Source organism: Penicillium roqueforti, assembly GCF_015533775.1.
Source record: "Penicillium roqueforti strain LCP96 04111 chromosome Unknown scaffold_02, whole genome shotgun sequence".
In the NCBI taxonomy this organism is placed as follows: Eukaryota; Fungi; Ascomycota; class Eurotiomycetes; order Eurotiales; family Aspergillaceae; genus Penicillium; species Penicillium roqueforti.
This window is the reverse complement of record NW_024067566.1, coordinates 2,443,484-2,464,250: the sequence shown is the minus strand read 5'-3', so window position 1 is coordinate 2,464,250 and position 20,767 is coordinate 2,443,484. Positions and strand designations below refer to the sequence as shown.

General features: G+C 51.0%; 10 protein-coding genes across 10 annotated transcripts; 6 read left to right on the top strand and 4 right to left on the bottom strand.

Moving 5' to 3' along the window:
- Nucleotides 1–256: 256 nt before the first annotated feature.
- On the top strand, nt 257–2,717 carry LCP9604111_2405 (Sec1 family protein; the record flags this gene model as incomplete). The annotated part of the gene is made up of 7 exons (XM_039069879.1): nt 257–290; nt 355–392; nt 462–549; nt 605–751; nt 811–1,013; nt 1,064–1,530; nt 1,583–2,717. 7 exons carry the CDS (start codon nt 257–259, stop codon nt 2,715–2,717), a joined length of 2,112 nt encoding a protein of 703 aa, XP_038932532.1.
- Nucleotides 2,718–3,675: 958 nt separating this feature from the next.
- LCP9604111_2404 (MFS transporter) lies at nt 3,676–5,495 on the top strand (the record flags this gene model as incomplete). Its single annotated transcript, XM_039069878.1, has 3 exons — nt 3,676–4,336; nt 4,431–5,120; nt 5,182–5,495. 3 exons carry the CDS (start codon nt 3,676–3,678, stop codon nt 5,493–5,495), a joined length of 1,665 nt encoding a protein of 554 aa, XP_038932531.1.
- Nucleotides 5,496–5,789: 294 nt separating this feature from the next.
- LCP9604111_2403 (transcriptional regulator family TF) lies at nt 5,790–8,200 on the top strand (the record flags this gene model as incomplete). Its single annotated transcript, XM_039069877.1, has 8 exons — nt 5,790–5,989; nt 6,069–6,108; nt 6,191–6,462; nt 6,538–6,915; nt 6,992–7,058; nt 7,123–7,315; nt 7,413–7,743; nt 7,825–8,200. 8 exons carry the CDS (start codon nt 5,790–5,792, stop codon nt 8,198–8,200), a joined length of 1,857 nt encoding a protein of 618 aa, XP_038932530.1.
- Nucleotides 8,201–8,711: 511 nt separating this feature from the next.
- Nucleotides 8,712–9,479, bottom strand: LCP9604111_2402 (putative G-patch domain protein; the record flags this gene model as incomplete). Its single annotated transcript, XM_039069876.1, has 1 exon — nt 8,712–9,479. The coding sequence occupies one exon, from the start codon at nt 9,477–9,479 to the stop codon at nt 8,712–8,714; it is 768 nt and encodes a 255-aa protein (XP_038932529.1).
- A 180-nt stretch (nt 9,480–9,659) lies between these two features.
- On the top strand, nt 9,660–10,993 carry LCP9604111_2401 (putative oxidoreductase; the record flags this gene model as incomplete). The annotated part of the gene is made up of 2 exons (XM_039069875.1): nt 9,660–9,836; nt 9,902–10,993. The coding sequence occupies 2 exons, from the start codon at nt 9,660–9,662 to the stop codon at nt 10,991–10,993; spliced, it is 1,269 nt and encodes a 422-aa protein (XP_038932528.1).
- A 228-nt stretch (nt 10,994–11,221) lies between these two features.
- LCP9604111_2400 (NAD-dependent epimerase/dehydratase family protein) lies at nt 11,222–12,523 on the bottom strand (the record flags this gene model as incomplete). The annotated part of the gene is made up of 4 exons (XM_039069874.1): nt 11,222–11,616; nt 11,672–12,128; nt 12,206–12,440; nt 12,495–12,523. The coding sequence occupies 4 exons, from the start codon at nt 12,521–12,523 to the stop codon at nt 11,222–11,224; spliced, it is 1,116 nt and encodes a 371-aa protein (XP_038932527.1).
- An 825-nt stretch (nt 12,524–13,348) lies between these two features.
- LCP9604111_2399 (deadenylation-dependent mRNA-decapping factor PAT1) lies at nt 13,349–15,917 on the bottom strand (the record flags this gene model as incomplete). Its single annotated transcript, XM_039069871.1, has 3 exons — nt 13,349–13,472; nt 13,531–15,735; nt 15,790–15,917. The coding sequence occupies 3 exons, from the start codon at nt 15,915–15,917 to the stop codon at nt 13,349–13,351; spliced, it is 2,457 nt and encodes an 818-aa protein (XP_038932526.1).
- A 752-nt stretch (nt 15,918–16,669) lies between these two features.
- Nucleotides 16,670–17,988, top strand: LCP9604111_2398 (glycosyltransferase family 15 protein; the record flags this gene model as incomplete). The annotated part of the gene is made up of 4 exons (XM_039069870.1): nt 16,670–16,717; nt 16,767–17,525; nt 17,577–17,865; nt 17,921–17,988. The coding sequence occupies 4 exons, from the start codon at nt 16,670–16,672 to the stop codon at nt 17,986–17,988; spliced, it is 1,164 nt and encodes a 387-aa protein (XP_038932525.1).
- A 673-nt stretch (nt 17,989–18,661) lies between these two features.
- On the bottom strand, nt 18,662–19,459 carry LCP9604111_2397 (mitochondrial 37S ribosomal protein uS12m; the record flags this gene model as incomplete). Its single annotated transcript, XM_039069869.1, has 3 exons — nt 18,662–18,727; nt 18,813–18,913; nt 19,018–19,459. 3 exons carry the CDS (start codon nt 19,457–19,459, stop codon nt 18,662–18,664), a joined length of 609 nt encoding a protein of 202 aa, XP_038932524.1.
- Nucleotides 19,460–19,775: 316 nt separating this feature from the next.
- On the top strand, nt 19,776–20,524 carry LCP9604111_2396 (proteasome maturation protein; the record flags this gene model as incomplete). The annotated part of the gene is made up of 3 exons (XM_039069868.1): nt 19,776–19,778; nt 19,940–20,387; nt 20,457–20,524. 3 exons carry the CDS (start codon nt 19,776–19,778, stop codon nt 20,522–20,524), a joined length of 519 nt encoding a protein of 172 aa, XP_038932523.1.
- Nucleotides 20,525–20,767: the final 243 nt, after the last annotated feature.

The window sequence follows — 20,767 nt, the reverse complement described above, 5'->3', positions numbered from 1 at the left end:
AAGGTAGAGAGGATAAAGAACAAGAACCTGCATAGGAGAAACCAAAAAGTTCCCTTATCGAGCCGATCCACTTTCAAGCTCCAATGGTGGGGAAAACCATCTTCCCTTCATATACCTCAGACGGCCACCTGACACTCCTCTCTTCCCCTTTAACTGAACATCTCGTCAATCTCCTTTACTATTGCCTATCTTTTTTCTCTTTTTCTTTATTTTTTGTCCTAATCCTCATTCTGAAGCCCCAGGGCTGCCCGCCAGCATGGGCTCCTCGATAATTAACATTCAACGCGACTGTGGGTGACTACTTCTACTACCTCTTGCAAAGAACCTTGGCTGACCTTGAACTGTCTGGAATAGTTATACTGAACACAATCCGCAATTCCGGTGGCGATGAGGTGAGCCCACCCCCCCTCCCCCGATCAACCCCTCTACCGCGGATATTGACGGCATTCTCCCCCTAATAGTGGAAAGTCTTGGTGGTAGATGAGACCAGCAAGAAATTGGTCTACGGTGCTGTGAAGGAGGAGGAAATTCTCAATCTCAATGTCTCCAGTGAGCTCGTCTTGTGCTTTGCGACCCAAACGATGTCACTAATGCCACACCGCAGACGTCGAGCAGCTCGAACATCGACGACCGTCCAATCCCGATATGGACGCGTTGTACATATTGTCCCCGGAATCGTACGTGGTCGACTGTCTGATGGCAGACTTCGAGGTGGGCCGATACAGAAAGGCATTCTTGGTGTGGACTTCATGTTAGTGGGCTGGTGAACCCGAGGCCTTTGCGACGTCATTCCGCTCACACAGCCTATAGCCCTCGATCCGCAGCAGCGAGCTCGGATTGACCGGTCCCAAATAGCGCGCGAGCGCATTGCGGACTTCTACACTATGAACATCAATTTCTACCCCAGAGAATCGCATTTGATCACATTCCGGGATCCGTGGAGCTTCCCAGTGCTCTTCCACCCGAGTTGCAACAATTTGATTCGGGGTCATTTGGAAGAATTGGCTCAAAAGGTAAGATGCTATCCGTGTATGCCAATTGGGCTTGCTGACGTTGAATCGAGGTGGTATCTCTTTGCGCTTCTTTAGGCGAATACCCTATAATTCGGTACTATCGGCCCCGATCTCCGACTCACGAGGCTGGAGTTATGTGTTCTCACTTGGCGCGTTTCATTCAGAACGAATTGGATCAGTTCGCGCAGCATCAGCGTGACTTTCCGCCTCAAACAAACCGCCCCCGAGGCGTACTGCTCGTAGTAGACCGTTCCATGGACCTGTTCGCGCCCCTCATTCACGAGTTTACATACCAGGCTATGGTCCATGATCTTCTTCCTGTCACGGATGGAGACAAGGTTACCTACAAAACGGTTTTGAACCAGGGAAACCAAAATGAGGAGGTCAAGGAGATGGAAATTGGCGAGCATGATCGAGTCTGGGTGACCTACCGCCATATGCATATGAAGGATGTGCTTGGGAAACTGGGCGAGGACTTTGCCAAATTCCGAGCAGCGCACCCTCAGTTTGCAGACGAGTGAGTTTCAACGGGCCATCCCTATACACGGACCACTAACTTGAGATTTTAGTAACGACAAGTCTAATGTGAACACCATCAAGGATATGTTGGGCGGACTGACAGAGTTCCAAGAGGGTAAAAGTGCCTACACGCTGCACCTCAACATGGCACAAGAGTGTATGAACTACTTCCAGTCCCGCAAACTCTTGGAAGTGAGCTCCACCGAGCAGTCATTCGCCACGGGCCTGGATGAGAACTACAAAAAGGCAAAGAACCTAGCAGGGCAACTCGTGCAGCTCCTCGATGACGACTCAGTCGTACAACCAGATCGGCTTCGACTCATACTTTTGTACATCATGTATCGCGGCGGATTGTTAGGTGGTGACATTCGCAAACTCATGGCGCATGCTGGACTCCCGCCAAAAGACGGCGGGGTGATTGCCAACCTCGAACTCCTTGGAGTTCGTATCGAGAAGCCTCTCAAGGATGAAAAGCCACCAGTGCAGCCCCTTTTCACCCGACGAAACCCACCACCCGAATCAGAGGAGCTCAGCCTGAGCCGGTATGAGTTAGCTATCAAGCAGATGCTTGAAGATCAGATTCAGGGCAATCTGGACGCGACTACCTTCCCCTTCACACGTCCACACACCGAGACTGACGGCGCCATAGCTGCCCAGGAAATACAGTCACAGCAGGCCTCTTTGCGCAGCGCAAAACCCACCTGGGCGCGCACAAGATCCGTCGACCAGCCTCGACAACGCATAATCGTCTTCATGGCCGGTGGTGCTACCTACGGCGAGTCACGAGCTTGTTATGAAGTCTCAGCGGCATACAACCGGGACGTCTACCTTGCCACGACGCACATGCTGACCCCAGGTCTCTTCCTCCGCCAGGTAGGCGACCTTGGTGTTGACCGGCGTCGTCTCGACCTCCCATCCGAGCGCCCCAAACCTACTGCCCCGGCCCATCTCTTCGAGCGCGAGGCTCCCCCAGCCCCCAATCCGCCGCCACAGAAGAAGCCTGTGTCAACGGCACACCTCAACCCCCCAGCTCCGCCAGAGGCGCTGATGGCTGGTATGTCTCTAAACGGAAGCAGAAGCAGCCCTGCCTCATCTGGCAGCGGGAAGCCTGACAAGAAAGATAAGGACAAGAAGGAGAAAGAGAAAAAGGAGAAGAAGGAGAAAAAATACCGTTTCTTCAAGTAGCCTTCTCCATTCTCCATTCCTCTTGATTCCACCCTGTTTCTTGTGTCCTGCTGCATTCAGCGCTTTTGTGATACCATTCTGTTCCTTGTCTTTCTGTTGGTCAGGTCTGGTCCCGAGCATTCAAGGCGCTATTCTCAGCGGTTTTTTATTTCTCTCCTAAGATGAGTCCTATAAGACTTAACATGGGAATGTTTTCACTACACTCCAATTTATGCTAGGTAGAATCTGGACACAGTTTCAAGTTGCACTACCTAGTACACGGTAATTATTCAAGTCAAGCCTTAGACAGAAACAAACATTGCATCTCATTCAAAACTGATATCCACGTAAAACCACAACAGTACAACTAGAATATCAGGACCTGTGGGATTGACGCCAAAAATGACCTAAGGCCAGAAACGACTAGGGCGAATCAATTTAGTTCTTGATAACATCACTTTTAATAGCCTAGATCAACTCAGGCTCTAGACAATACAAATTTCCGGGATATTCCTCCTTCTAAAGAGACTTCTATAGAGAAAGAGCAACTGTCGTCCTCGAACAATCGATGATTCCAGCGGTAGTCACATATATCATGTCAACAGCTGGGGCCGAAATCTATTAAAAGGCACACCACGTCCACAAGCATATGGAAGCCTGTGGATTACAGATCACTAGCTAGCTTAGAAAATATCCTGATCTGGGCCGATGCATACACTTCGGCGATATCGCCCAACTTTGTCGTGTGTCAAGAAAATATATTTCCGCAGATAATGCCGCGGGCTTTTGTTCTCGGCAATATCGCCATGCTGAAACTCCGATTGCGAATGTCCGAGATGAACTATATAACCAATAACTGTGCGCACGATTTGTATACTTACTTAGTAAAGACAGTTCAAGCATGAAAACTAGTTGGTTTTGCTCCGTCTATATCTTGAATCTTAACACTTGCTTCCCTGTTCTTCCTGTCGTTCCCAACATGGCTGTCGTTCCCGAGGCCACTGTCTCCAACAATGAGATCCCTCAGCAAGTCAAGAATTCACAGGCATCCTCTCGACGCATGTCCTGGATCCAATATCTTTTCTTCCACGCACGCCTCAACGACAATGTCTGCAACCAGAATTACACTGGTAAAGGTACAGAAGATGACCCATACATTATCGATTACCTGCACAATGACCACCAAGACGCCATGAATTTTTCCAATGGGCGAAAATGGGCCATCTCCATTCTCCAGTCTCTATCCACGTTTGTGGTGACCTTTTCCAGCTCGGTGTATGTGAGCGGCATCGGAGGCATCGAGCAGCAATTTAACGTGTCGGAGGAGGTGGCCACGCTGGGCTTGTCGCTCTTCGTGTTAGGGTTCGCTGTAGGACCGCTGATATGGGCGCCTCTTTCGGAGATGTATGGCCGCAAGTCCATCTATGTGATTTCGTTCATGGCGTACACGGCGTTCAGCGTGGCGGCGGCCTGCTCTCCCAATATCGCGGCCTTGCTGGTTCTTCGCTTCTTCGCTAGCGCATTTGGTTCGTCGTCGATGACCAATACCGGGGGTGTCATTGCCGACATGTTTAGCAAGACACAGCGCGGAGTCGCAACGGGATTTTTTGTCACAGCTCCTTTTCTGGGACCTGCGCTTGGTAAGTGGTGGAAGATGCCCTTCTTACATGTTGCCATTTCCTGCCATTTCTGCCCTGATACACTTGAAACTTACTAAATTGTTTCTCATTTTAGGGCCCCTTGCCGGTGGTTTTCTTGCTGAGAAACAGGGTTGGCGCTGGCCTCTCGGGTTAATCGCTATAATGGCAGGCGTGGTCTCGATTATCACGATGCTGATCACCCCCGAAACATACGCACCGTTAATTCTCCAACGTCGAGCCGAAGCCCTTTCCCGGGTGACAGGACGAGTATATGTGTCTAGGATCAATGCGGGAAAGCCGCCCAAGACCTTCTCGCAGGAGCTATTGATCTCTCTCACGCGCCCCTGGATCTTGTTGTTCCGCGAGCCCATTGTCTTGCTGACGTCGCTGTACGTCGCCATCATCTATGGCACACTTTACATGTTTTTTGCCGGGTTTCCTATCGTCTTCCAATATACTCGAGGCTGGAGCCAGGGCATCGCCGGACTTCCGTTTATCGGCGTCGCCATTGGCGTCTGTCTTGCCACGCTGGCGGCCGGCGTAGACAACAAACGCTATGTGCGTCTTTGCAAGGAGATCGACGCAGGAGGAGGCACAGTCGAGCCAGAAGCCAGACTGAGTACGGCTATGGTAGGCTCTTTCGTGGTTCCGATTGGATTGTTCATGTTTGCCTGGACGACGTATCCATCGGTGCACTGGATTGTACCCATTATCGGTGCCGTGTTCTTCTCGTGCGGACTCGTCATGGTCTTCATCTCGCTGATGAGCTACCTGATCGACTCTTGTAAGTTTTGATCGTTACTCCGTGACCTTATGCAACAATGCACTTGCTCACCTGCGTAAAGATACCGTCTATGCTGCTTCTGTTATGGCAGCCAACTCAGTGGTTCGGTCCTTGTTCGGCACTGCGTTTCCGTTGTTTACCACCCAAATGTACGAGAAGCTCGGAAATCAATGGGCGAGCTCCATTCCTGCATTCCTAGTTCTTGCGTGCGTGCCTTTCCCGTTTCTTTTCTACAAGTACGGCCCGCAGATACGCAGCAAGTGCAAGTATTCCCTCGAAGCAGCTAAGGTGCTGGAGACGATGAGCCGTCGGCAAGGCGCCATGATTGTAGGTGAGCCAAATGGGCTAGAGAGTAAGGTTGAAGAGACTGTTTAGATCACATTAAATAGCGGGGGATCTGCTACGCCCCCAAATCAGCTTGGATGGCAACATAAACTTAATTGTACAGCAGGATTATTTCAATAAATCTATAATGTAGCATAGAAACTCCTTACATGTACGAAGCGGCCGGGAACCGGGAATATAAATGGGGGGCCTCCATGGCTGAATTCAAGGATTATGTGAGTCCCCGATCGGACCGGAACTTGAATCACCGAGCCTCGAAAGACTTAAAACAAAGCTTACCCCGTCCGTGCAATTCCGAGGCTGCAACAAACACACTTCTCCCGGATGAATCCTTCTGGGGCCAAGCCAACCGCGGTGTCCGGACAAGCCGGAAAGCGTGCCCTCAAAGCCAATAAGGCATGTGTGCCCTGCCGTGCACGCAAGACCAAATGCGATGCCGCCGAGATTGGCCTCCCCTGCAGCTGTTGTACCAGCAGGCAGTGTGTCAAGGACTGTGTACTACCGGTCCGTAAGGGTCGTGCTAGGTGAGTTGATTAATGATAGGATGGCTCATGGTTTATCCTAGTAGCTTTTAGGCGCGTGCTAACTTGGATGGGCTCCAAGGAAATTAAACCATGTTTCACCGATCCCTGATCATGTACGAGTATGTTTTAGATGATTGACAGTGTTCCAATTCAAAATCTCAATCGATCTAATCGATCTAATCAATCTAATCACTCGAACAGTCGGCCCAGCCTTCGACTTCCGATCTGGATGGCCAAAGCCCACGTCAGGCTGAGCTAGATCTGTTCTATCTCAATATCTTAAACGACGCCGGGGAAAAGACTACACAATCTAGTCGACACCACCCCATTTTCAGCACTCCCTACCGCCCAAGCCCGGAATATAGTTTTAGTACTCGGAATTGTCGATGGGCCAAGCAACCTCAATTGGACGACATTGACAACGAATTTCTTGCCAAGAAGGGGGTATTTGATCTACCTCCTTCACGCTACCTGTGAGACCAAGCTTATAATCCTCCATCTTATTCGGGGTTTCGCATTTGCCTCTACTCACTGACAAATCATAACAGAGATTCCCTCGTTAAGACATACTTTGACCACGTCTACCCCTTTGCTCCGGTGATCAATAGAGTTGATTTTATCCGCGGCTATCAATCTGGCCACTGCTCATTGTTCTTGCTATACGTCATATTGGCACCGGCCAGTGTCCATGCGCCAGCAGACGTGCTATCCGCCTGCGGCTTTGCTAGCCGCTCGGCCGCGCAAGAGTTGTTTTTTTCCAAGGCCAAGCTGCTTCACGACTTTTCCGCTGAAGATGACCCATTGTTGATGCTGCAGGGATCCATCATCTTGTGCATGGTGATTCTCGACCACCCTACCGACCGAGACTTTGGCTACTGGTTCCACAACGCAATCCGTCTTGCCACTAAGCTTGACATACGCAACGTGTACGTTTCCTACTCCTGGACTATAGCACCTGGAATGAGTATTGCGGGTATTAACTGCCTACGGATTTTTCCACAGGTGTGCTCGAGAAGACAAAGCTGGTACAGTCTTCAAGTTGTATAGAAGGATCTGGTGGGCTCTCTACGTACGTCCTTCTTCTCGTCACTATGTTCTGTTCTTCCTGCATTATGTTTACTGTAGCTACGTAGACTTTAGACATTTTTCATGTCTCTGTCAATACTAGACGCTCGCGACTACTCGCGACTACCTCCACGATCAGACTGAGGACGGAAGATGACTGGGAAGTGGAGATTAGCTCGGAAGTATCATCTGACTTGCTATCACCAGTCACGCCTCAACAAAGGGCCTTGCCTGTTGTTCAATGCGAGTTGTCTCGAATATGTAGGTGCTGGTTTTATTCGATTCTTTGTTGTTACGCTCTATCCTTCTTATCATCAACCCATAACTGAAACCACAAGCATGGCTGACTCTTATTTAGTCGGACAGTGTTTGTCCAACGTGACAACCAAGCCACAGCAAGATCCCCGCCAGATGTTTCACTCGCTTGATTCATGGCGCAAATCACTCCCTGTCAAGATGCATATGAATGAGAACATTGGAACCGATGTGTACTATCTGGCTATGCAAGCCATGGGCTACAGATTTGAATGCATCTTGTGTCGATTGATACGACGTTGTTGGCAGCAGACCCATCATGCGGACTGGAGCGAGTGGGTCAAACAGCGGCTTCGGTCTGCTATTTTGGAGTTGGACACAATTACCAAAAGGGTTCTGGCGAGTGGTACCCTCCAGGACTTTCCCATATCTTTGTATGTGCCGTCCATTCTCTTTTCCCCATTTCCCGATCTACAGAGCGCAAAAATATGGATATCTAACGATAGACTTACCAGTATAACCACAATAATTGCACTGCTCGCTCTACACATCGAATCGGCCCTCGATACAGCCGAGACAGATCTTGTTCGTTCGATGGCCCAAATCTCTATTAGCCAGACAATGCTTGTTCTCACACAGGGAAAAGAAATACCAGCCCTGAAACGAGCCCTGCCATTATTCGAGGAGATTCTTGCCAAGAAAAATCTGTACTTGATTCCACCCAACAGTGTCGGTCAAGTACAAGATAACACCATGGTGGATGCAGACGCTTCGCTGCATACACAGGTAGAGCAGTATGAGAATAATCCGTTGCTCTATGATGATTTTCTAGGATTTGATTTATTGGATGAATGGCAGATTGGGCAAATGGATTTTACTGGCAGTGGTTAATTCGGCATGGTTTCCCAAGGAACGCATGTCATTTTTGGGCTATCTCTAGTTCTATCTCTATGTATCTCGTTTCCTAAGTTGTACCGGGACTGGAGGCAGGTGCCTCAATTGCTTCCTATTGCTGTATAATTAATATAGAGGCTTCTGAGACTGAGAGAGCTTCTTCGGCGGGTATCTGCCTCCGGGATCTAGTGCTTCTGCTTCTTATTGGCGGTGCGTAATTCGCTTACTTCTTTCTCGAGAAAAGCGGCGGATTGTATAGTGATCTAGTAGGCTTTGAAAACCTAGTTGATCGCTCAATTAAGCGGGCTCGGAGGGCTTCTTGATTTTATATAAAGTAACGCTTTGATTGACAAAGCTTACTTTTGTAATTGAATATAGTTTGACAGCGTTTTTGGGTTCTAATCGCTACCCATTTAAAGAATAACAAATAACAATAGGGGTATCATCAAGCACAAAAAACAAACAAAATGAGGGTATCCAACTCTCCTCCATCCATAAAATCCACGACCTAAATCCCCTCCCCAAGATAGTGTAAAACCTCATCACTCTGATAAAAAGCCTTCCTCAGCCTTTCCGCCCTCTTCTTATCTTCCGCGGCTTTATTCCGCGCCTGTTTGGAATTAAGCTTCTGCACCTTCACCGGCGGCGCCGGTCTAGGCGGCAGCGGATCTCCATCCTGATCAAGCCCAGTTCCCAACCCAGCCGTACCATGCTTGACGCGAGGTTTGATAGGTTCACGAATACCCTCACGACCCGAAGCGCCGAGCCCAAGCCTACTATCAGGATCCCAACCGTATGTAGAGAGATATCGGAGACCTGTGCGCGTGCGGTCGAGGTGCGATGGCGGGTGAGAGTGAGCGAGGCAGATTTGATGCGCGAGGGAGGCTTCGTGCGGGCGAAGTTTTTGGTCTGTTGTGTCCGCTGGGGCTTGTGGTGGGAGAGGTAGCTGGCACACGTCACAGTATTCTTGGGCCGCGGGCGCCACTGTGGATGGAGGCGGGAATATGTCTGAAGTTGGCGGTGCGGACTGCGTACGAATTGGTGGTGATTCTGCGCGCTGAGTTGGTGTATGTGTTGATGTACTTGGGGCTGATTGGCCCATCACAATAGAGAGGTATGTGTCTGCGATGCTAGTCCCGGAGAGAGAGGGAGTTGGGGCTGTTGTGGTGTCTAGATTGGACGAGCGCACGAACTGCACGCGTTTGCGGCGGATTCCGGAGCTGAAGGGGCGCTGCTGCTCCGGTGGGAGGAAATAGTCTTCGTCCTCAGAGGCCATGGTTGGTACTTGTAGAGCTGTCAAGGCAAAGAAAGAAGGAAGAAAGAGGGTTGAGGGGCGGAGCGGAATTAGAGGGTGGCGATAAGGAATAAGATAAGCGGAGATACGTGTACATTGGAGAAATCCCTTAGGAGACACACACCTGTCCTCTCTCTTCCCATCTTCATTTCTCAATTAATTATGCCCATCCCTATCATTGCCCAGGGCCTGCGGGATGGTGTCTCATCCATCCCGTATGCTTGGACAATCCTCCGCATAGCACCATGGGTGCTAGCCCTCGCGGCGCTGAAATACTATTTTGAAGGAGCCCGCAACAGCTCCGAGCGAATGATGCGATCAAAAGTGATAATGGTAACGGTAAGAACACCCCTCCAGCACCACATCACTACCCAATCAACCAAGCTGACAAAAACCAAATCCAGGGGGGCACCTCCGGGATAGGCGCAGAAGTAGTCCGCGGGCTCGCAACTCGCGGCGCCCAAGTAATCCTCCTAACCCGCCAACCACCCTCCGACCTCTATCTCTCCGAATATATCGACGACCTCCGCACCAGCACAAAAAACCCTCTCATCTACGCCGAACAAGTCGACCTCTCCTCCCTGCACTCAATCCGCCTCTTCGCAACAAAATGGATCGACAACATCCCACCCCGTCGACTAGACTGCATAATCCTCGCCGGCGGAACAGCCGAGCCCTCCAAACCCCGAGCCCTAACAATAGACGGCATTGACCTAGAATGGCAAACAAACTACCTCGCAAACTTCCACCTCCTTAGCATCCTCAGCCCAGCCCTCCGCGCGCAGCCCGCACACCGCGACGTGCGCGTCATCTTCGCAACATGCTCCGGCTATATCGGCGGTGACTTGAAAAATCTGGACTCCATGGCGCGCGGGAAGCAGAAGGTGGTATCGAAGCGCACGAAGACGTCTCCGGCGCTGTACGCGCAGCCCAAGGGCGTGTACGCGCTCAGCAAGCTTGCGCTGAATATCTTCGCGCACTCGTTCCAGCGGCATTTGAATGCTTACGAGAGGCCGGATAGTCTGCCGCCGTGTACGCGGGTCATCGTTGTTGACCCTGGGGTGACGCGGACTCCGGGCATGCGGCGCTGGTTGACTGGTGGGTCGTTGTGGGGTCTTTGGCTGTACTTGCTCACTTGGCCTCTCTGGTGGCTGCTGCTCAAGTCGCCTGTTCAGGGTGCGCAGAGTATTCTGTATGCGGCGATGGAGCAGCAGTATGGGCGGGGTGTGGGTGGGTGGTTCATTAAGGAGTGTCGGGAGATGGATTATGCGCGGGTGGATGTGCGCAATGATGAGGTTGGGAAGAAGCTATGGGTTTTCAGTGAGAAGATGGTCGAGGAGGCGGAGAAGCAGAGTGCTGTTATAAGGGCTTTTGAGAAGAAGGAAGCTGAGGTTGAGAAGCAGAAGGCTGAGGCTGAGAAGGCGAAGAAGGAGGCGGCCGAGAAGAAGGGGAAGAAGGCTGATGGGTCGAGGAGGAGTCGCAAAGCTCAGAAATGAGTGAGATATGTGTATACCTGTTTTATAGGTATGGTGTGATATATAGACGGAGTTAAGGGCTACATTCTACCGTGAACAGAGAATAGGCTCAAATTTATAGACCAATCATCACAAAAAGGAAATTCGTTTCATGTATACTAACAACAAGATCCACGACTTCTATATCAACAAAGACAAGATCATTACAAACCACAATTCACGTGTGCTACATCAGTACCCGAACTAAATTCACTTCTTAAGCTGAGCGAGCAGCTCAGCAGGGGGCTCCTGGCGGTAACCCTCGGGGTTGTTCTTAGTCCAGAGCCAGAGATCCTCGCAAGCCTGCTCGAGGGTACGTTCAGCCTTCCAGCCAAGCTCGGTGTGGGCGCGGGTGGGGTTGGCAGTGAGGTTGAGGACATCGCCAGCGCGACGGGGGGCAACCTCGTAGGGCTGGTCCTTTCCGACAGCGGTGGAGAAGGCGCGGATCATCTCGTAGACAGTGCTGCCCTTGCCGGTACCCAAGTTCCAAGCGCGCACACCGGGGTTGTTGGCACGCAGGTATTTCAGGGCCTTGAGGTGGCCATCTGCGAGATCTAGGATGTGAATGTAATCGCGGATGGCGGTACCGTCGTGCGAGGCGTAGTCTATGATGGTGTTAGATCAGGGAGTGTCAATAATGGGAAGAAGGGGCTTGCATACCATCACCAAAGACCATCAACTTCTCGCGCTTGCCAGTAGCGACCTGGGCAAGCAGGGGGAGCAGGTTGTAGGGGACACCCTGGGGGTCCTCGCCCATAATACCGCTGGGATGAGCACCGGCAGGGTTGAAGTAGCGGAGCAGAGCACCGTTCCACTTCTTGGCCTCAGCCTCGTTACCTGCCTTGGTGGCATTGTTGCGCTGGGCGTTGATCGCGTCGGTGATGGCGGTCTCGACGGCGAACTTGGTGTTGCCGTAGGGGTTGGTAGGGCCTAGAGGGCAGTCCTCAGGGATGGGGATCATGTTGGGGAAGCGGGTGGCATCGCCGTAGACGGTGGCGGAGCTGGAGAAGACAATGTTGGTAACATTGTGCTTCACCATGGAGCGCAGGAGGTTGATGGTGCCGTAGACGTTGACCAGCCAGTAGTCCAGGGGCTTCTCGCCAGACTCGCCAACGGCCTGGATAAAGACAATTGGATCAGCTACTGGATCGAAGGGTATACGATTTATGCTTTCTTAATTCATCGGGTACACACCTTCAGGGCAGCGAAGTGGATAACGCTGTCAATGTCGGGGTGAGCTTCGAACACTTGGTCGAAGCTGTTCTCCACGGTGACATCGAGCTTGATGAACTCGGCCTTCTTGCCGCAGATCAGCTCAATACGGTGGAGGGCCTCGACTGAAGAGTTGTACAGGTTGTCGGCAACGACGACCTTGTAGCCAGCCTCAAGGAGGGCCAGGGTGGTGAACGAGCCAATGTAGCCCGTGCCACTTGCGGGGAATTAGCTCACTATAAGATCCCAAATAGGTAATTCAACCACTTACCCAGCAACAAGAACAGAACCAGCAGACATGATTAAATTCCGTGTAATAATTGATGGTAGGGAGATGGGGAAGAGTACGGGGAGAGTACGGAGTAGAATGCGGACGAGGGGCAGCTTTTTAAGGGGAAATTGAAGGGCGGGATGGCCCTCACCACGTGGATCTGCGATGATGCGGCCTGGTGGTTTGATATTCATCTTGTTTTACATTTATTTACATTTTCGCCCACTGATCTACATGTTTGCACCTCTAATTTCCCTTTCGCTTCCAAGTGAGGTTATCATTGTTGACGCGAACATTATGTACATCAAGTATGTGTAATGATGGCGAGCGTGGCGGTGAAAACAGCCCTGAGTCTCGAAACGGGCAAGGATATGCAAGGATATGCAAAGCCGGGCAGAGATGTGGGAAGATGCAAAGAGAAGATCCCTGGAAAATCCCCGAAATTTCCCTGAAACTCCCGGATTGCCTGCAAACAACGTCGGCTCAACCCTGCCGAATAGGGACATATGCAAGGGGCAGTCCGTTCCCGGGGAACTCTCGGCAAAATCTTATTTACTGTGTTCATTAAATATAGAACATTGAAGTGAAATTGGTATTGGGGAAAAAAGTAAAATAAACCGGGTTCAGGCACATTAATGCAACCTGATTTTTGCCAGGGCCCCGGATTCCCTGGAGATGTGGTAGATAGTGTGTTGCATTTCAGCAACATTGCCCCGTGAGACCATCGAGTAATCAATGCCTCGGGGCCTCGGGGCTCATGCTCATTCATCCAAGTCTGGACGAGCTGGCACAGAAGTGGTGTCTAACATGCCAAGGGTATATACCCATGGAGGCTCAGAAATAGAATAGCCTTTCTAACCCAGGAGCTCAACGTCCAGACCAATAGCCCGCATGAAGAGGTTGACGTTGTTCAGACGTTGACTGCCCATATCGGCAGGAAGGGTCTTGCTGTATCCCACTGTTTCCATGACACGGTCCCTGTAACAAATGGATTAGCATTGTTCCTCTGCACTAGGATCGAAACGGAAACACTCACTTAACGGCAATAACCAGGCGCTGCTGCTGCTCAGGACTGGCGCCAATGCCCACGGCAGCAAGGAACTGCCACACATACATATCGTCGCCGGAGCTAATCGATCCAGGGAAAATGTCATTTAATCCGAGTTCTAAAGTGTCAAACAGCACGTTGAACTTCTCGACCCACTGCTGCCAATCATGCTCGGAAGCCTGACCGGCCTCCTTGACGATCTCGGCACGACTGAGCAACATGGTCAAGATCCCCAAGCCAACCTTGGTGCGAGCCACAGTCTGCACGTGGGTTTGGTTGATGACCAATCCCAAAAGACCAATAATGATGTTGAATGGCGCCTCGTTCACGTATCCCAAAAGACAGGGCATGACAGCCAGTGAGAACAGGTCAATGGCCTCGCGCACACCGAGTGGTGGCTGGGCCTCGCCCGGCACAGGTTGAGCAAGACGTACCACATCCAGGCTATCCAGGTGGACGACAATCATGGTGAGGATAGTGACACGCTGTTCCTGATCAATGTGACGGAAGATGCGAGGAATGGCCTTCTTGCCCTTGGGGTATGACAAGAATGCGATAAAGGGGTGTGGTGTCGTCGAGTTGGGCACAATGGGTTCCATCACCTTCAATGACCGCCACAACTTCTGATTAAGCGAATGAAGCTTCTGTCTCCATTCCATGTGTTCCTGGATTGCCTCGGCATCGCCTTCCTCGGGGGGTGGCGGCATCGTGCGCTCCATATCTTCCATTGCCATCAATGCACTGTAAACACCTTCGAGATTCGTAAGGATCGACTTGCGATCGCTGAGACTCAGATCCGACTGCTTCTTGGGCTTAGGTCCCTCCGAGCTAGCAGGGCGCTTAATGTTGAGCATAGGCTTAGGCGCCTTGGCATTGCTAAATGAGATCTTGCCCAAGCTGCCCTCGATGATGAGCTGCTTATTCTTGGGCTTGGCCTTTGCCGCCTCTACGGCACGCTGGACCTGCTGCTGCATTCGCTGCATGTGGTTGTCGGCACTCTGGAAATTGCCCCGCCGATGCCCGCCGAGCCGGTTACCTGTCTGGAGCAGATAAGTCTGGGCGAAGTGACCAAGAGGCTGGTGTGGGTGTTGGCGCGGTGCGCCACGGATCTGGCTGTAGACTTGGTAGTAGAAGTCCTCCGCTAGCACGGCCTCCGGATCTGAATCTGCGACATTTCCAGCAGCCGCGACCAGCTGTTGCAACTGGATACGGGTGATGAAATTCTTGTCCTGCGGGGTCATCAGACCGTTGCCTCGGGACAGTAGGAAGATCTTGTGGTTGCGCTTTGCCCGCTTAGCATCCTCCACCAAATAAGTGTTACGCTGCTCTTCTGTGAGATGCATGAGTTGTTGCGGGTTAGTGATTACCGGCATGCCATTGTTGGAACCGCGGCTTGGCGCCGGGCCTTGCTGATGGTGAAGAGGTTGCTGAGGGCGCTGGGCCTGGGCCTGCGGTGGGACACCGTGGCGCGGGCCAAGAGGCGGCATGTTTTGCGGGGGTAGATTGACGTTCTGCATCATATGCAACGGCCCACCGGGTGGCATGTTTCCAGGGCCACCATAGAGCTCCGGCATACCAGGCGGTGGGTGTGGCATTTGTGGGGGTAGGTGGCCCTGTTTCATCTGTGCCTGAAGGAACTCTGGAGGCACCGGAGGGAACCCATCAGGAAGCGTCTGGAGGTGCTGGAGCTGAGGTGGGTACTGAGGCTGCTCCACCATGGATCGCAGAAAGGCCTCTGCGGCGGGGGTCGCGGTATTATGGCCATGATAACGCATCTGTGCCTCGACTTCCTCCAAGCTCATCATCTTCCGGCTCGGGGCAGCAGCAGCGGCAGCGGGTTCAGTTTTCTTCTGCGAGACACCCCATACACTAGATTTGGCTTGCAAGTCTGGAATATAGCCGGGATCCGAATACTTCTCATAGCCTGAGCGCTTGGTAGTCTGGGTGGCGGCCGGCTGAACAGGAATTTGGGCGGGCTGGGGAGCGACTCGGCCTACATTGGGGTTTTGTAGACTGAATCGAACCTGTTCCTCGCCAATGGCGTCGGAAACCTGAGCGGTCTTTCCGAAGAAATCAAAGTCTCTGCCAATGGATGTACTGGGGCCAGCTTCGCCAAACGTGTCATCGTTGAACTCGTCCTGGTCGTCGGGAAGCTGATCCCCGAGGCCATCGTAGGTATCCTCGAAGTCGATCCTAAATGATGATAAGTATAATGGCCCGTTCCCCATTAAAAAAAGATAAGCTCACACGTCGTCATCTCCTAGCGCATTAGCTCGAGCAATATCGGCAAAGGGATCTGGGTTTTCGAAGAACCCCTTGGCCCCGGAACCATCACGGTCCCTGGGCAGGGTTGTATCAAATCCGAAGAAAGCCATCCTCTGAATGAGGAAGGATAGGAAAGAGGTGGGGAGGTGAATAGCTTAGTGGGGGGTAGTGAGGAAAGGTGCGATCGATGAACGGGAAGTTCTGGAGTGCGGATGCCTCAGGCAGAAAGGCTGCTCTTTTTGCCAAGCCACAACTCGTCGATCGTCTATTTGATGTGCAGCTTTGAACATTGATATATAAAGAAAGATCAAGGATTCGGCGGAGATGAGATGTTATAGAGCTATATGAGGCTTTGGAGTATACGGGGATACACTTGGCCCTCTACGTACTTAGTGTATATACTCGGATAGTAACAATAACACTGGTTAACAACCAAAGACAGAGATATCATCCTAAAATCATATAGCAACGAGAATCCTTTCCCTTTTATGTCTCTTTTATAAGTGGATGTGACATCGCCCCTAAGATCGAATGGAGATGGATCTTACAAACCCACCCCCGTACCCTAATAATATCCCCTGAGCACTAGAATGTCTCAAATTGGGTGACACCCAAAGTGGCTGAAAGCGGTTGTCATTGTCTTGCGCGGCCTTTCATCTTTTCCACCTTTAATCTCCTCTGGCCCCCCCTAAACATCTTCGGGATTTCCAGTGGCGGCTTTTCATTTTTGCTTCTCTCCCATTCTCCATTGATGTCGCTCGCTTTCTAAATTGGATTGGTTCCAACTGCACCGGTCTGATATCTATTGTTGCCTTGCCACTTAACGGGGAATCATCCTTGTTCTCCCCCCCCCCACATCATCATGTCCGTCACTATTCGATATGCGCGGTATTTAATCTTTGCCGTCGTGGTAAGTCTTTCTTTCATATTTATGAATATCCGTTGCTAATGTTGGGTAGGCATTGGTGGTCTTCTTCTTCATCTCACAATCCTCCATCTCGATTCCTACAACCGGAATAACCACCCCTACACCCAAGACTCCCACATACGACTCAGTCAAGTCGCAAAAACCGCAAGTTATCGGTTCACACCGGGGCGAGCGAGTAAATGCCACTTTTGTCACCCTCGCGCGCAACTCCGACCTTTGGGACATGGTCAAGTCCATTCGAACAGTCGAGGACCGTTTCAACCACAACTACAACTATGATTGGGTGTTCCTGAACGACCACGAGTTCGATGATGAGTTCAAGAAATTGACCACTGCATTGGTCTCTGGCAAAACTCACTATGGTGTCATCCCCAAGGAACACTGGTCATACCCAGAGTGGATCGATCAGGACAAGGCCCAAGAAGCGCGACAGGAGATGGACCGCAAGAAGATCATTTACGGCGGTTCCGAGAGTTACCGCCATATGTGCCGTTATGAGTCTGGGTTCTTCTTCCGCCACCCGCTTATGATGAACTATGAGTACTACTGGCGCGTCGAGCCTAGCATTGAGCTCTACTGTGATGTCGACTCCGATCCGTTCCGCTTTATGAAGGAGAACAACAAGAAGTATAGTTTTGTCATCAGTCTCTTCGAGTATGTGGCGACCATTCCTACCCTGTGGGATAGCGTGAAGAAGTTCACAGGTAGTCACCCCGAGTATGTCTCAGAGGGAAATGCCATGGAATTCATCAGCAACGACGATGGAGAAAGCTACAACAACTGCCACTTTGTAAGTGATTGAAATTGAGTTAATCTCCAACAGACCTAACTTTTCTGGCAGTGGTCGAACTTTGAGATTGGCAGCTTGGAGTGGCTGCGATCCGACGCATATATTGACTATTTCACGTCTTTGGACAAGGACGGTGGTTTCTTCTATGAGCGGTGGGGCGATGCGCCGGTTCACTCCATCGCCGCTTCTCTGATGTTAAAGAAGGAGGAAATCCATTTCTGGGATGACATCGCCTACTACCATGTCCCATTCACACATTGCCCCTCGGATGAAAAGAAACGCCTGGACTTGAGATGTTCCTGCCAACCGAAAGATAACTTCGACTGGAAGGATTACTCTTGTATGTCCATGACCCTCCAATCTATACTTCTAGTGCAAAACTAATTCTGATACAGGCACCAAGCGTTGGTTCGATATCAACAAGATGGAGAAGCCGAACGGATGGGACAAGAAATACGACTGATTTTACTATGTTCACCATCCGTCTGGGTCTACTCACGGATAGCCCAGTCGTTCCTTTTTAGCGACAATGCGCGGGTCGGTTGTCATCATCTTGAGATGAAGCGCTGCGCATTTGGGGGGCTGATAGTGTCACCCATTTGCGCCGCAACTACAAAAACTCGGTGAAATCTCTGTCCACCCGCTACTCTACTCGGGTTGGATATCACACCTAGATGAAGCAATATGCTGTTCGATCTTACCGCGCTTGGGCAAAAGGCTGCAGGTTTACGTTTTTAACTGTTTCATTTTGATTCCCATTATCGCGTTACGCCCAGGAGGTTTACTTCGATGTCTGACATGTGTTACTATGGGGTTTCGAGCGTTCATCCTTTTTTGGGGTTTGTTTCGTTGCATGGGTCCGGAGTAAAGTGATATTGCCGGAACCATTTCCTATACTTCTATTTCAATAAAATTGACTTGAAGAGCTTGAACGTCGAAACAGATAATATGCAAATAAACAGTCGCAATCCGTATTGTTACATGCAAATATGAACAGAAAGAGTTTGCTCTCCGAAGAGCATAAAAACCCAAAATCCAGTAGCCCAGTCTCTTATACAGCAGCTGATGAAACAAGGCCAATATTGTATAATCTCACAACAGGTCGATCACGATCAACCTGCATCCCCAAATCCATCTTAGTCGGTCTTCGGCTTCTTCGCACCGTACTTCGAGCGACTCGTCATACGGCTTCCAACACCACCCTAGTAAAGTATAATCAGTAAAAAATCTAGAAAGACATACACCCGGGAAGTAGGTATATAGAAACAGAAGCAAAAAGTGACTTACCAAATCCATCGCACCACGAACAAGGGTATACTTCACACCAGGACAATCCTGAGCACGTCCGCCACGGACCTGGACAACACTATGCTGCTGGATATTGTGGCCTGTACAAAAAAATTAGCCAAAAAGCCCCGTAGGAAAAACCAGCACTGGAACAGAGTCTACAGAATCCTATTCCAACACCAATTCGAGTGCAAATAAATCTTACCTTCACCAGGAATATAAGCAGTAATAACCTTCCCAGAACTCAACCGCACTCTTGCAACCTTCCTCTCGCCAGAGTTAGGCTTCTTCGGCTTAGTAACACCAGTCTTAAGACAAACACCCTTCAACCCAGGCGTACCCTTCAGTGCAGGCGATTTACCGCGGCGAGCCTGCTGTCCAGTGCGGATACCGCGCCGGACCTGGTTGTATGTAGCGCGGATGATAGGCGAGCTGGAGAATTGCCGCTTTGGCACGGCGGAGAAACCGACGGCGGCTGTACGGAAGACGGGGTGGAAGTTGAGGCGGGAGGTGATGGGAGATTGTTTCGAGGCGAAGGAGATGGCGGGTGATGTGGTGAGGGTGCGGCAGAGGGGCGAGGAGACCGCAGGACGGTGGGTCAGAGTCCGTAGGGCCCGACGGGCTATTGGGGAGAGTAATTGGGACATTTTGGGTGGTGTAATGCGTGCAAATTGTCTCCCCTTTCGCTAGGTCGAGAATGTCGCGATAGAATTGTTGCCGGCGGAAGTGGAGGGCACGTGATTTGAATTGGGGTGTTGCGTAGTTGGTTTCTCTCGTCTGTCGTAGGAGCTGGCCGCGCTGCTTCTCTCTGCCTAAGCATCATCGTTGCTTGTCATCTTCCACCCTCCCTTTGCTCTTGTTTCTACTTTTCTATCTCCTTTTTGAGCTTTAAATACAGACCTACACTTATCCAATCTGTGATTTCGAGTCTTGAACCCAAAAACCTAGCATTATCAATCCATCATGGTACGTTATCAAGCTACGGACCCGGAACCTCACCCTGGAGTCCAGCCCATAAGCAAGCATCTAGAACACCTTCCCAACACCACCATCACCAAACTCCATCTCGAACCTCTCAATCAAACCCCATCCCAATTCTAAACACACAAAACTAACACAAACCCCAGTCCCTCCGCATCGCCCCCCCAAGCGGCAACGCAACACAAACCAGCAACCTCACAACCCGGCAACAAGCAGGCCTCCAAGCACCCCGCCCATCTAAAGGCGCGCCCTCCGCCCCGGGACTCCCTGATACGCTCCGCAACAAGCTCACGCAGGCCGCCACCGCGCACGCGTCGTCCACGAACTCCAGCGGCGATGTTCCCACATCTACGCACCCGCTCGAGGCACGACTTATCTCGTGGCGGGCAACACAGGACGCCTTGAAGATGGAGGGACTGCGTCGGGCGTACGGGATTGCGGAGCCTGTTCGTCGCGGGATGGAGCTGAAGATCGTTCGCGATGGGACTTTCCGGCCTGCTGTGCTTGGCGGTGTGCGGGGTGGAAATGTTCATGAGGATATTCTTGTTATTGGAGGTCGGGATAGTGAGGTTCAGTGGGAGGATATTTACCACGGTATGTTAGGTTCTTATCTGGTGTTTTGGTTTTGGTTTGGATGTGTTTTGGCTGACCTGGTTGGTTTAGGTGATGACCTCCGTGAGCCGCCTGCTTTCCATGATGAGATGGAGAAGAGACTCAAGATGGATTTCTAATGGCTTTGATGATATGGTGTTCTTTTGGCTTCTCTTCTATGTCGATGTGTTCTACTATTCTCCTCTTGCGTCCCTCGTCATACTCCTTCCTACCTTATGTCGTCAAATAGAATGAGAGATCACTTGGCTTGATACATTTCCGATGTGTCTGCTGTCTGTTATCAAGGCAATGTATTACTCTCGATATATTGAATTAATCCATGGTCTATCTCTACCACGCAGTCTTGCAGGACCACTTCCAGC